Here is a 12688-nt window from a genome sequence, read left to right on the forward strand (position 1 = left end):
CATCTCTAAAAATTTTACTGATGATGAACTCCTAACAGCCCCACACATGACACTGCTGCTCTGCAAAAAGCTTTTTCACACTGTAAAGTACCTAATACTGCTTGTAAGTCAGTTGTTTTATACAAAGGACAGGGAGTTTAGAACCATGTTAAGTGCATCTGGATTTCTGCCTTGTATTTGTTATACTTTTGGTTAGAGTAATATTACAACTTTCATGGAAACGGTGTTGAGGTACATTAAAAGCCTCTTCCCCTTTTTCCTGGAAAAAAACAAGAAAGACGGAAAGGAAAAACAACAGCATAGCACATTGCTCTGATCATACTGTCAATTACTATAAATTAACTTTGAGTGGGGGGGGTTTTATGCCTTTGGCCAATGTGGGAGAGAAACTACAGTACTATTGAACCTCAGCTTCCCTGAACACTAGCTAGTGAGAACAGTGTTAACGAGGGAGTCAAGGGTTTTATTACCCTTTAATATGGACAAATTCTAGAAAATGAAGCTTAGTTTATCCACCTATGAGTCCAAAGTTAGAGTGGTGTAACACTCCAAGTCATTTATTTCATGCATTAAAATGAGCTTTCTTGTCTTGATTTCAGCAAAGATCTTTGTAATCATAATCATACTACTTCCATAGACAGAATGCTAGAACACCGCGGAGTCTGATGAAAAGAAATCAAGAGTTTTGTGCTGTTAAATAAATAAAACCCTGATGTTACATGACTGTAGATGTTCACCAAAATGCTTATACTAATCTTCTCAAGAAGAGTGTTGGTTTTTAAAACAACAGTTTGTAAATACGTAATGCCCAGTAAAGAAGATAGGGCCAGCTTCCTGGAACCCGTATCCGTTGTTTCTTTTCCACAGGCATGTTGAGCCAGCAGGTATGCTGGGTGCTTAAGACCCAACCCTGTAACAAAGCAGAGATAATCCAGATAAAAGGAATGGTGAAATCTTGTTTGGATAGATAGGGGAGAGCCCCAAATTAATAATGCATCAAGTTGTAGAGACAAAAGTGCTTCTGCCCCATCTGCAGAGTTCTGTTTCTATGTAACCACAAGCAGAAAGAAGTCAAAATTGAGCAAAACTCTGTCCAGCAACTGTTAAGGAAAAAACTGATACTGATGAGGGACATTGTATGCCCACAAGGGCTATGTATATTTTCACTGTATGGCAGTAAATGGTATTAGCCATTCAACACGCTGCTAAGGTACATTAGTAACCTCATTGTGACTGCTTACAGATCTAAGTTTGCCTATATGCACGACCCAAAGGGAGTCGAAAGGCAGCCTGTGTGGACTACCACACATGAGCAGAAGTTTTTTCCATGCTGGACCAAATACCGTTTGAAACCCAAGTACAAATATGCCTTCAAAGGCAAATGCCTTGAAGAGTAGATCATGTTTGCTATGAAAATCAGTGCAGGTAGATTCCTAGCCTAGGTATCTGTTGAGTTCACTGATTGCTAAAGCAATTCCCTCTGCAACTCCAGCAGTTCCCACTGCAGGAAGGTAAACTAGTTTCACACTTGGAAAAGTCAAGCACATAAAAGCCACTTCAACTTTAGCAAAGAGAAAAAGCCAACAAATAATCATGCTGTATGCTGGGATGTCAAGGAATACAGTCTGCTGTTACAAACCTGTGTTTTTCTCTGATAATTCTAGAGCCTGTTACCATAAGAGGCATTTCTTGAATGGCTGGTGGTAGGTAGTTCATGTTTTTCAATCCGATTTGCAATTGTATTTGTTGCTGTATAGTGATTGTTTTGCAAAATAAAATCGCTTGTCATCTAAATGCTTGTGTTGGTTTCCAATGTTTGCAGTGCAGCTCCTCCTGCATTCAACCACTGTGCGCTGCTGCCCTGCATGGAAACAAGTTATGGTGCACCCCCTGCCATTGTGGTCAGCCTTACCAGGAGAGTCAGAGAGGATTAAGTCCCTTTTCCTCAGTTAATCTCTTACTTCTTGCCAAAGGAATCAGTTTTTACAGCTAGTGCTCTTTCCTGAGGGTGTATTTCCCTGCTTTATGTGAACACAGGATCCTGCCCTGCGGTCCTGCGGTGAGGTTCAGCATTATCCTGCAGCGACCCATTTAGCCCTCCAGGCAGAAAGACCCACCAATACGCCGGCATCCCCTCCCTTGCCACGGTGTTCCCTTCAGCGCAGGGGTGTGTGAGGGCGTCGCCAATGGCCGGAGCCATACCTCTGTCCAAGCTAGGTGTGGGTGTGTCCCGGTTCTGGATCACGGTTCCACCACTTCTCCCGCCTGGCTTAGCGGCCGGCCGGTCAGCCTCTCTCCGCTGTCAGGCAGCAACCTTTGCCCATGAGGGGCGGTGGGGCTGGTATTTTAGGGCTGAGAGCCCCATTCCCTGGTGCGGCCCTCGTCGGGAAAATGGCGGCCGCCGCCTCACCTCACGGCCGGTGGGGGGCGCGGGCTCCCGCGGGGCCGCTAGCGGTCGCCAGGCGGCCGTTGGGTTTGGCGCCATGCGGGGTTGGCGCTCGCGCTCCCGCTCCACCGTCTCCTCACAGCTCGGGGTGCGGCCTCGGCGCCATGAGGGGCTCGGCGCGGCTGTGTTGGGGGTGCTGCGGCTGAGCGGGCTGCGTTAGCCCTCCCGGCCCAACGGCAAGCTGCGCTTTCCGTGTGGTGCTGCAATATTCATAAATAAATGCAGTCAGAGCACCTGGAGGAATAATGAAGTGCTGTTAATTATCCATTAGAAGCACCCTCCTAAGGGTGCTTAGGCACAAGGCAGAACTAATGTATCATCTGCTAAAAGGATTGAGAGGTTTGGGAGCAATAAGGGTGAATCCTGATTTAAGTATTTACAGCTAGAGCAACGGTTGAGGGCAGCAGGTAAGAACCTGTTTCCTCTTTTCCAGGTGAAGGAAGAAGAGCCAATATAGTTACGATTGTTGTGTCTTACTAGCAGCATGTGGTAGATACATTTTATAGCTTGCTAGCAGGCTGTGATGGTGGAGCACTGAGGTGAGTACAAGCTGTGAATAAAATCTTAGTTACAGTGTTGATGAGAGTGCGGGAAGCACAGGAATCCTGCTGCAATGTTTGCTGGGTGTAGAGAGGGTCTGTCCTTCTGCCTGTCGTGGTTCATGGAGTATTCCTTGCATTGTACAGGAATGTGGTAGAAGAGGCAGGTGGGTAGTTAAAAGCGTGGATCAGATCAGAGTTGCAGGCAGAAGGCCTTTCGTCTGGTGCTGTGTGGCCAAGCCGAAGTCCCAGTTGCTGCTTCAAAGAATAAAGGCTCTCTGATGGTGGGGCTCCCAAACGTGGCTTGTATGAGCACCCTTGGAAGGAGAAGTATGTGGTTGGAGGCAGTTCTCAGCTCTGTTCTGAGCAGTGGAGAGAACACGTTTGGTAACTTGGTGGAAGAAGAGATTCCCACTTTGTTCTCCAGGAAGAAGGGAAAAGGTGCTTGGGTGAGGTGGGGTTTGGGGGGAGATTTGTTGTGTTTATCCTTTTCTCAAAAGGAAGTAAAAGGTTTGCAGCTGATAACCAAAGCAGTCACATCCCAGGGCTTGGAGAGCCCTCATCCAAGGGCTGGTATGATAACTTGGCAATGAAAGCTGGATTTCATCCCCCCCCCCCCCCCCCCAAGTCTTGCTCAGAGACTCCCTGTGTTATCCTGTAGGATTTTGTTACATCTCTCGTTGCCTTACCTAGTTGGAGCTTAACCTGATATGTACTTAAATGCAATTAGATGGCTCTATGAATATGATTAGTTGCTTGAATGTTATGCAAAGGCAGTAACTCTGTAGTGCCTGCAGATCCTCCTCTGTTTTGAAATAGGATTCTCAGATGTGAGAGTACTATGCCACTCCTACTGATTCCAGCTGAATGTGGCCTAGGCATTAAATATATGATTGTCCTTACGGAATCTGATCCAGCTGGACTATAGTCTGCTCCCTCCCAAATTCATGTAACAACAGCAGCAAGCCTGGTAGTTTTAGGGGTTCATTTATCCTTGTTTCTGAACACATTGCTAGCAGGGCTGGCAGGAAGAGTGTTGAATGAGACATCTGAAGAACCTTAGTTGAAGTGTTTTTGTGATGAGTTTAAAAGCCCTTAAAGAAAAAAACAAAGCTTTCCTTCGTTTCTTTAATTTTTACAAAACAGCTAGGAAGGAGAGAATCAGACCCTTGTTTTGGACTCCCCTAAACTTCTCCCTTGTGTAGCTCATGATAGGGGATGTATACAGTTCCCAGGCTGAAACAGCAGCCTTTGATCTGTTCTTTATACTGATGTGAATAACAAAGTATGCAATACTGCTAATGAAGCAGCCCTCTGACCTCACTCTCTGTTAAGGCTCTGTGTTCTAGTGTAGTTATTTAACAAGGTCCAAAGACTTCCTAGGAAGAGAAATGGATAAATGAAGGAATAACTTTTGCTTCTACCTGACAGACCCATACAAGAAAGGGTAAAATGAGTGGTATCCATCAGTGCTGACTTTCTGTGACTGGTTGTCCCAAGAAAGGGTCTTCAGCATGGGTCCTTAAAGCCAAGCTTAACAGAACACTAAGCTCCCAGGGGTGTGCCAAACAATTGTCTTTGTTCTCTGCTCTGGGCTGTACATTTAGGAGCTGTTTACAGCCTTGCTCTTGGAAAGGCTGCTACACAACAGAATGCCTCAAGATACTCCTGAGAGTTTGGATTCTGGGTTTGTGTCTACAAAAAAAAAGTAACAGATAAATTAAAGGTATGAATGCTTAATACTCTGTGTGGCAGGGATTGAGGCTGGGGACTTGGAAAATGTCATGAAAACAAGTGCAAGACAGTGAGGTTCCCTGCTCTGGGCCCTCCTGTGTGGAGTGAGGGCTTCATGGCCAGGTTCTGCTCAGTGTTCTCACTCTGTGGCATGTTGCCAGCTTTGACTGTTTCTGGATGAAGACTGAATCCTACCATGATGGTTGTGTAAACACAACTGTGTGATGAAAAAAGTGATCAAGCAGAATCATGTGATTTGGGGGATGTCAGACTGATGCTGCCTGTAGTAAGAGAAGAAATGGAAAATTAGTGTCATGGGCATCCTTTGTGCCCAGGCAGTTGGGAAGGCTGGGAATTGCCGGAGTACAGCAGAGCTAATGACACCATCTCCACATGTTCCTCCTACTTCCTGACAGTGACAGCTTGCACTAGTCTTGGTCTTTGTGTAGGCAGACAGACCTGTGTTTCTGTGGCAGTGTAACCTAGTGAACAGAGCGCAGCGTGTTTTTGGGACAGCTTGCTGTTATCCTGCTATAATGATCTCCCCTAAGAGTTTGCTTGCTTCCTGTCTGTGCTGTAACAGAAAGCGGGGGACTGATTTGGTGGATTTTATCTTTGCAGCACCCACTGCAGTGTTACTGTCCTGGGTTTCAGCAGTAGCAGTCATTTTTCTCCTTAGTAGCTGGTGCTACTAAGGGCCAAGGACTTTCTGAGTCTCATGCTCTGCCAGGGAGGAGCATAAGCTGGGAGGAAGCAGAGACAGGACACCTGACCCTAACTAACCAAAGGGATATTCCATAACACAGCACATCATGCCCAGTATTTAGGTACAGTCAGATGCTGACTGCATATCTGAAAGCCTCCACTGCAAGCCCAGTTCAGTATGGAGATAGTAAAATCTTCCAGGCTGTAAAGTTCCTTCTTCTCTTACATGTGTAGTTTCCAGTTTCCAAACTGTTTCACTTACATAGGTACAGACCATTTCAACTTTGCGTACCCTTTGGGGAGGGATGTCTGTGGAGTCTCAAAAACAAGACAAGAACAAAATTGGTCTCTAGACACCATCAAACTAATATAAACCACTTGTGCTGCCCCCTGGGTTTAGTGCTGGTCACAGCCTGGCTGGAGTGGAGAATCTGCACCTCTGGGACTGTAGTTCTTTAGGGCAATGACAGCTGTTGATAATCTTTTCTTTGCTCTCTCATTTGCTTTGAATCAGAGGTTCTTCAAACCTCTGTAACTTCAAACCTCTGTACAATTAGAGGGATTAAGGTGTCTTTTACAGCTGCATGTTGCTGGAGAGCAATATTCTGAACTCAAAATTAGACTGCATATATCTTGCTAACTGAGCTTATGCTTTATTTAGTAATTCCATAACACATTAGAGGAGTGGAGAAAACAATTATTTAAAATTATCATTCCTACTGCATTGTTGCTGTCAAGAGGCATCCTGGCAGGAACAGAGAGTTTGACTAGAAATGCACTTTGCAGGTATGTGTTTTGATTAGTACAAAGCAGTAGCTATGCAGTTCCCTTTTAGTGTCTGTTGGGCTGAGTTCTGCTTGCTAAAGGCTATGTGACACGGGAAGATGCCGGCTATGCACAAAGAAAAGGTAAGGAAAATAGTGCTGTACTTCCAAGCTATGTCTTCCTCTTAAAGAGTCCTTCAAGGATGTAGCAAAAAGCCAGGTAGTGATACTAGTATATTGTCCTGCTTTCTGAGTTACAGTTAATGCTGATAGGTGTGGAGCTAGAAAGCAGTTGCCTCGTATGCCCTACTCCTGCTCCTCTTTGAGCTGAAGAGAGGATGTTTGGATTCCCCTTTGGAGGCTCAGTGAAGTCCTGCTAGAGCTTCCAAAGTCTGCTCTTCAGGACTGCCTGTGGGCAGCAATAATGTTTACATGGGTAAGTTTGAAACCGGTGACTGCCCTTGTTTTCCAACTAAACTTGGGGTTTGTGGAGCATTGTGTTCTTGTTTTCATCCTTGGCTGTTTTGGCCTAAACAGCTCCATTGGACTAACCACACCAAGTGCCTCTGGTGTCCCTGTAAATCAGGAGAATTTGTAGGAGCTTTTGGCTACAGTCTGTGAGCAGCCTGCAGTGCTGTTTTGCTCTGGCATTTCCTGTTGTGTAGCAGAGCATGGGAATGATAAGATTATGTTTATAGCAGCAAACAGGAAGCTATTGTAAGCGACTCACTCTTGTATGTAGGAATAAGGAGAGAGACATGTATTAAAAAAAAGTAGCAAACAAACCCCACATGTGAACTGTGCTTACCACTTACCAAGAGGATGCAAGTGTGTGTCGTGGTTTAAGCCCAGCCAGTAACTCAGAATCACACAGCCGCTCGCTCAGTCCCCCGCTTCTTCCTCCCCCTGCTCCCAGAGGGATGGGGAGGAGAACTGAAAGAATGCAGCTTCCACAGGTTGAGATAAGAGCGGTCCAGTAACTAAAGTATAACACAAAACCACTACTGCTGCCACCAATAATAACAACAATGGTAAGGGAAATAACAAGGGAAGAGGATACAACCACTCACCACCCGCCGACCGATACCCAGCCTGACCCGAGCAGCAATCTAGCCTTTCTGGGTAACTGCCCCCAGTTTATATACTGGGCATGACGTGCTGTGGTATGGAATGCCTCTTTGGCTAGTTTGGGTCAGGTGTCCTGTTTCTGCTTCCTCCCAGCTTCCCCTCCTCCGTGGCAGAGCATGAGACTCAAAAAGTCCTTGGTCAGAGTAAACATTACTTAGTAACAACTAAAAACATTGGTGTTATCAGTGTTGTTCCCAGGCTGAGAGTCAAAAACACAGCACTGTGCCAGCCACCCAGAAGGAGAAAAATGACTGCTACTGCTGAACCGAGGACATTCCATGACACGTTAAAGGACTGGAAAAAAGAATTACTTAAAAATAAGTTTATCACTCCTACTGTGTTTTCTTTCAGTTCTGACTGTCAGTAGGCAAGCTGGCAGGAATTAAAACTCAAATTTGCTTTCCTAACAAGAAGACTTTGTATACAAAGTCCTGAATCCATTGAAGGGATGTGAAGTTGGGAAACGTCTTCAATACATAACATGCTTTTAGAAGTAATTTGTTTTACCCATCTTCTCTCTGTAGTTAGTTCTCATAAGATTATTTCTTTTCCTGTCTGAACTCATTTAACTGAAGGAAAGAAAATAGTAATTTAAAACTTTCCTGTCTGAGCAAGCTCATTCTGTGAGTAAAAAGGCCTTACTTTTGTGCCCCAGTAGAAAGTGACTGACAGCAAAAATCCCAACCAGCCAAACATGACAAACAAACCCAACCAGTTTAGCATTTCAGCACTTGGGCAGATTAGTGATCTTAATTATTTAAATTTTTTGTTTGTAAACATACTGTTTAGGTTTTGCTTAACAGATAAACTTCTGATTTAGTACTCGTTTTGCGCAAGAGGGGGATGTAGACCACGTAGGGTACTGTTCCCTATAAGTGGAGATCCAGACCAGCCTAAAGCACTGCAACAAAGAGCTGGGTTGGGCACCAGGAAAAACTTTATCCTATTGGGAATACATGCAGATTATCGAAGTAGTGGCACTGGGTTTTCAGCAAACCTGTTTGTCAAAGTACCCACAATGAAGGAAATAGGTGGTGTTGATCAGTTCAGCAGCTGCTCCAGGAAGGAATTACCTCGGTCAGTCTTTTAAGTGCCTAATATTAAGTAGGAAGATTCAAAGACGGGAAGAAATACGGTATTGCCTTGTTGGAGCATCTCTCTCTGAACTTGCAATTTTTTATATAAGCAATGGGATACCACTTTTCTTGTGTGTGAAATATTAACTGATAAGGGTCTTTTGTTATATTCTATTAATTATTTGTAGTAATATACTATCTTCCGATAGGTAGGAGAGCTACTCTTAACAGTAGTTAGACTACTCTAAGTGGGAAGTATTTACAGCAAACCTGACTCAAACATATCTTTATATTAGTCAAATCAGTCTGGTGTCTAGTTAGAAACACAAGTAAATCTGCTTTGTGGGTCACCATCCTCTTCACCACTATTTGTCTCAACTCTTGCTGTGTAAGAAAAGCCCGAGGAATTTTCCAAATTTCCCCTGCTCCTGCCACCAATCTTTGCCTTCAGTTACTGGCTTCCTTTCTCTCCCCACTCTTGAGATAAACGATTATCTCTCCGCTTAACAGCCTTGCCCCATGCTGCATCAGAGGCTCTGAGGGCTCTTGACGTTGTAGATCCCCAAGCAAGGGAAACTGGCCTTCTAAACGACTAATGAACTCCCCACTCCCACCCCCACCCCCCCACCTTTTTCAGCCCTCTCGATTCTGCCCCTCTGCGCTGTGGGGAAGCTTGACCAGGCTCCACACGATTTACAGGAGCAGTGCATTTGAACTTCTCCCTGCCGCAAGCGGGCGGCGAGGGAGGTAAAGAGGAAGAGAGGTAGTAGCTCTCCTGACCCGCCCGTTTCTCGGCTGCTTTGCATCTTCCTGTCGCTGCGGGTTGGCGTGGCCTCGAAACTTTCCCGCGGTGAGCGCCGTGCCCGAGGGAGGGAAGAGGCAGAAGGAGCGCTGCTGCTCCGGTGCCGGGGGGAGCAGTCCCGCGTCCCTCCCCATGAGCTGAAGTTTTGCGGAAGGCCCGGGCCGGGGTGGTGCCGCCGCCCCCCGCCCGCCCTCCCCCGTCACCGCTTGCCGGCGCGGCGCTCCGAGCTGGAGCTGTCCACAGAGGGAGGTGCTGAAGGCAGGGAGGAAGCAGAGGGACGCGGACATCTTCGCTCCCCTAATTTCCTCCCTGCCTTCTGCAGCCATTTTGCACCAGCAAAGCTGAAGGGAGGTGTAAGAGGGGAGGGAGCGGGTGGGCTGCGGAGGATGAAGGGAAGAGGGTAAAGAGTTTCGGAGAACGAAGAGGCAGCTATGGGAGATCCCGACTGGTACGTCTGCTAAGATTGGCTCACAGCAGCAGTTATCACCAGCACCATGGTGAAAAGGAAAAGCTCAGAGGGCCAGGAGCAGGAGAGCGGCCGTGGCATCCCTCTACCCATCCAGACCTTCCTCTGGAGGCAAACCAGGTGAGAGCAGCAAGCTCTGGGTACTTGGGATATAGCTGCAACAGGGCAGTGGAAGGGGGGGGGGGGGGCGGGCCAGCTGCTGCCCAGTGGCAGGGAGGAAGCAGTTATTGCAGCTGCAACATGAAGGCATGAAATAAGCTGTTCTCTTTGCACTCAGTATATAGAGAGATCTGTGTGTATCAGGGATGGGGGAAGGACTGAAGGCAGCTTAACCTAGTGGCAGTCCCAGGCAGCTTCTTGATATGACTTTGAAACATCCGTGTGTATGTGTGTCTATGCACTTCTCCCCTCCTCACTGTCCCCTGTACTCTCTTTTCCTGTTCTCTCCCTCCCCACACTTGAGGACTTCTGGAGCTCTGGTACCAGAAGCAGCATCCCTCAGTGCTGCACCAGACTTGCAGCTTTGCTTGTATCTTTATTTGCTTATATCTTTATTTGCAGCCATCCTGGAACTGTAATCTATGCTTTGAGAGGTCAGCATGCAAACAGATACGTCAGAGTCTCACCTTATTTCATGGGGTTGGAAAGTAATGATGTGTGAGAGGCAGGCTGAATGTATGGCTGGGGCTGTATGTTCCCTGTGAATCCTGTGTGTCTCCTGTCTTAACAGAATTCTAAACTGAAAACATTGTGGGAGCTGAGGGGGAGGTTGGAAGGTTTGAAGGTTGTGGCTCTAATTTAAGGCCTCAGTCACAAAATCCTTTTATTCCACCTTTTGTGTCCTAAAAAAAAAACCCAACCAAAACCCCCAAGATAATGTTGTAATAAGGTGGCCTGATTATTTGTTTTTTTAAATATTTAACTCTGATCCCATTCTGGAGGGGAGTGATAGCAGAGTTTGGGTGTTCTCTACCTCTAGGGTACAGGCCTGCGTTTCGTCATAAGCTTTCCACATCAGTAACTGTGGAGGAAAATACATAATACTAAACTGGCAAATGGAGCTCTTGCTTAAAGCAGAGGCAAGGAGAAGTTCAGCAATATTTAATGCATTTTAAATGGGATATGTTGAAAATTTTACACTGGGGTGAAATGGATGAAAACTGCTGGGGGAAGATTTTATTCATGGGGAGCAGGACTTCTCTTGAGGGTGGATTAACTGCCTCTTGGGTGGGTACTTTTGCCTTCTAGAAAAGGTAACAGCGCTTTGTCAGATGTCATCAACAGGTATCTGAACATTATTATGGCCTTACGGCTTCCTTTACATTAAATTTCTCAGCCTTTTGCTAATCTGACATGAGAAAAATAACGAAGCAAAATCTGCACTCAAAGTATTGGATCTCTAATGCTTTTTTTCCTTTCCTTCAGTGCATTTTTAAGACCTAAGCTGGGGAAACAATATGAAGCATCCTGTGTGGTATGTACATGTTTCTCTTTTTCAACTCTTATGAGTAACTAACTTTTCATGCAACTTGATCTGACCATGGTGGCTGATCAGAAGCTTCTCGGCTTACACCAGAAGTGGATTTAGTCTATTCAACTTAATTTTGAACTTTTAATCACATGAAGGATTTGAAGTTGTTTCCCATCTAGAGAATTTGGATATCATGTGCATCTTGAGACACATAAAAAAAAAAATTGATTTGGATATTATTAACTGAACTAATTAGTAATTAAATAAAGTAAATAATGGTATGGGCAGATTGAGCTATGACTATCTGGGTCTAAACTTGCAGTTCGTCATGTGTGTATGTGCTTTCAGATTAGATTGACGTAATTTCAGTTTGCAATCACTGGAGTTCTTTCAGACTTAAAGTATTGAAAATCTGAACATTACTGACAGGCTTTAAACAATACTTTTACCATTGTGCAAGATGAAAATACCTCCTCTGCTGAAGGGAGTTTTGCTGGAAAACAGAGGGAGCATGTCTTAGCAGTGTAATTAAAGAGGGGTTATTATGCAGATACTATTAACTCTTATTTCTAACTGTATTTCAAATGAAACTTAAATCTACTTGTCTAAATGGAGGAGAAAAGGAAGGCATGCAGCAAGTTAAAGTAAGATGGGTGTCTAGGGAATTTTAAAGTTCCTTGAACTGTTGGTGATCTTTGGATTACTTAAAGTACATTAAGCAGTTGCAGCCAAACTTGACAGAGTGGAAAAACTTAGTCTGGACATGTATCTTAGTAGTTTAAGTACTTAGGTCTCTCTGCAGCAATTTTATGACTTCCTCCTCACAAGATATTAACCTGGTGAAGCTCTGGTTGCTACTGACTAATTTTCTTCTAAGAAATCCATAAATCTTTCAGGGTTCTTGCTAGATGCCAAATACTGGTATACAGGGCTGCTGGCTTACTGTGTTGGTGAGTAAAATGAATTGCAGTTCTGGCAGATGGAGCAAAAGGCATTATCACTGGTTTTTACCATTTTATATCAGGTTTATAACTCGTGCAGAAGATGGATTTTTTTGCCTTATAAACTTTACCAGGAGCCTCAGCAGTGTGCAGGAGCCATGCCTCGAAGCACCCACTACCTGAGGCTGTGGCCTGTCTGTGAGCTAATGTCTGTCTCTGTTGGGTAGAAGGACACAGCTTCCTTCTCTCTCTGTTCCTCATGAGGTACCTATCTGTATGTTGACTGTCTTGTGCTTCATGCTGTTCTGTTGGCATCAGGTCGTCTTCTGTGTTCCGCAGGCTGATTCTAAAGCACCTTTCTTTTGTGCGCATGTATCAGAATTTACTAAGTGTAAAAACAAAACAAAAAGCCCAAACAAAGCAAAAAGCTACCAACCAACCAACCAACAGCAACCAAACAACAAAAAAAAAACCCTGAACTGCAAGACAGCATAAATCGCATGCTTCAGACAAGAGAAAGGGGGCTCTGGAAAAATGCATTTAATGAAGGACAAATCCATTTCCATCCCTGAGATGAAGGAGAACTTGATTCTCCTCTAATCCTTAACATAATCAT

General features: G+C 45.0%; 1 protein-coding gene across 14 annotated transcripts in view; it reads left to right on the forward strand.

Annotated features, from left to right (window-relative positions):
• The first annotated feature begins 9452 nt into the window (after window positions 1-9452).
• The window catches only part of UNC80 (unc-80 homolog, NALCN channel complex subunit), a 120201-nt gene continuing 116965 nt past the window's right edge, over window positions 9453-12688 (forward strand). For 7 of the 14 annotated variants that reach the window (XM_057412233.1, XM_057412238.1, XM_057412234.1 and 4 more), the window contains exons 1-2: window positions 9459-9780; window positions 11086-11134. In XM_057412233.1, the coding sequence (XP_057268216.1) occupies window positions 9689-9780; window positions 11086-11134 (141 nt within the window). In that variant the 5' untranslated portion in view covers window positions 9459-9688. Of the gene's footprint in view, window positions 9781-11085; window positions 11135-12688 lie in introns of all 14 variants that reach the window. The other 7 variants (XM_057412237.1, XM_057412244.1, XM_057412240.1 and 4 more) reach the window with 2 other exon arrangements.

The sequence above is a fragment of the Pezoporus wallicus genome, unplaced genomic scaffold, assembly GCF_028554395.1.
Source record: "Pezoporus wallicus isolate ANWC-B61680 ecotype Strahan unplaced genomic scaffold, APGP_CSIRO_Pwel_v1 contig_6566, whole genome shotgun sequence".
NCBI classification, from domain to species: Eukaryota; Metazoa; Chordata; class Aves; order Psittaciformes; family Psittacidae; genus Pezoporus; species Pezoporus wallicus.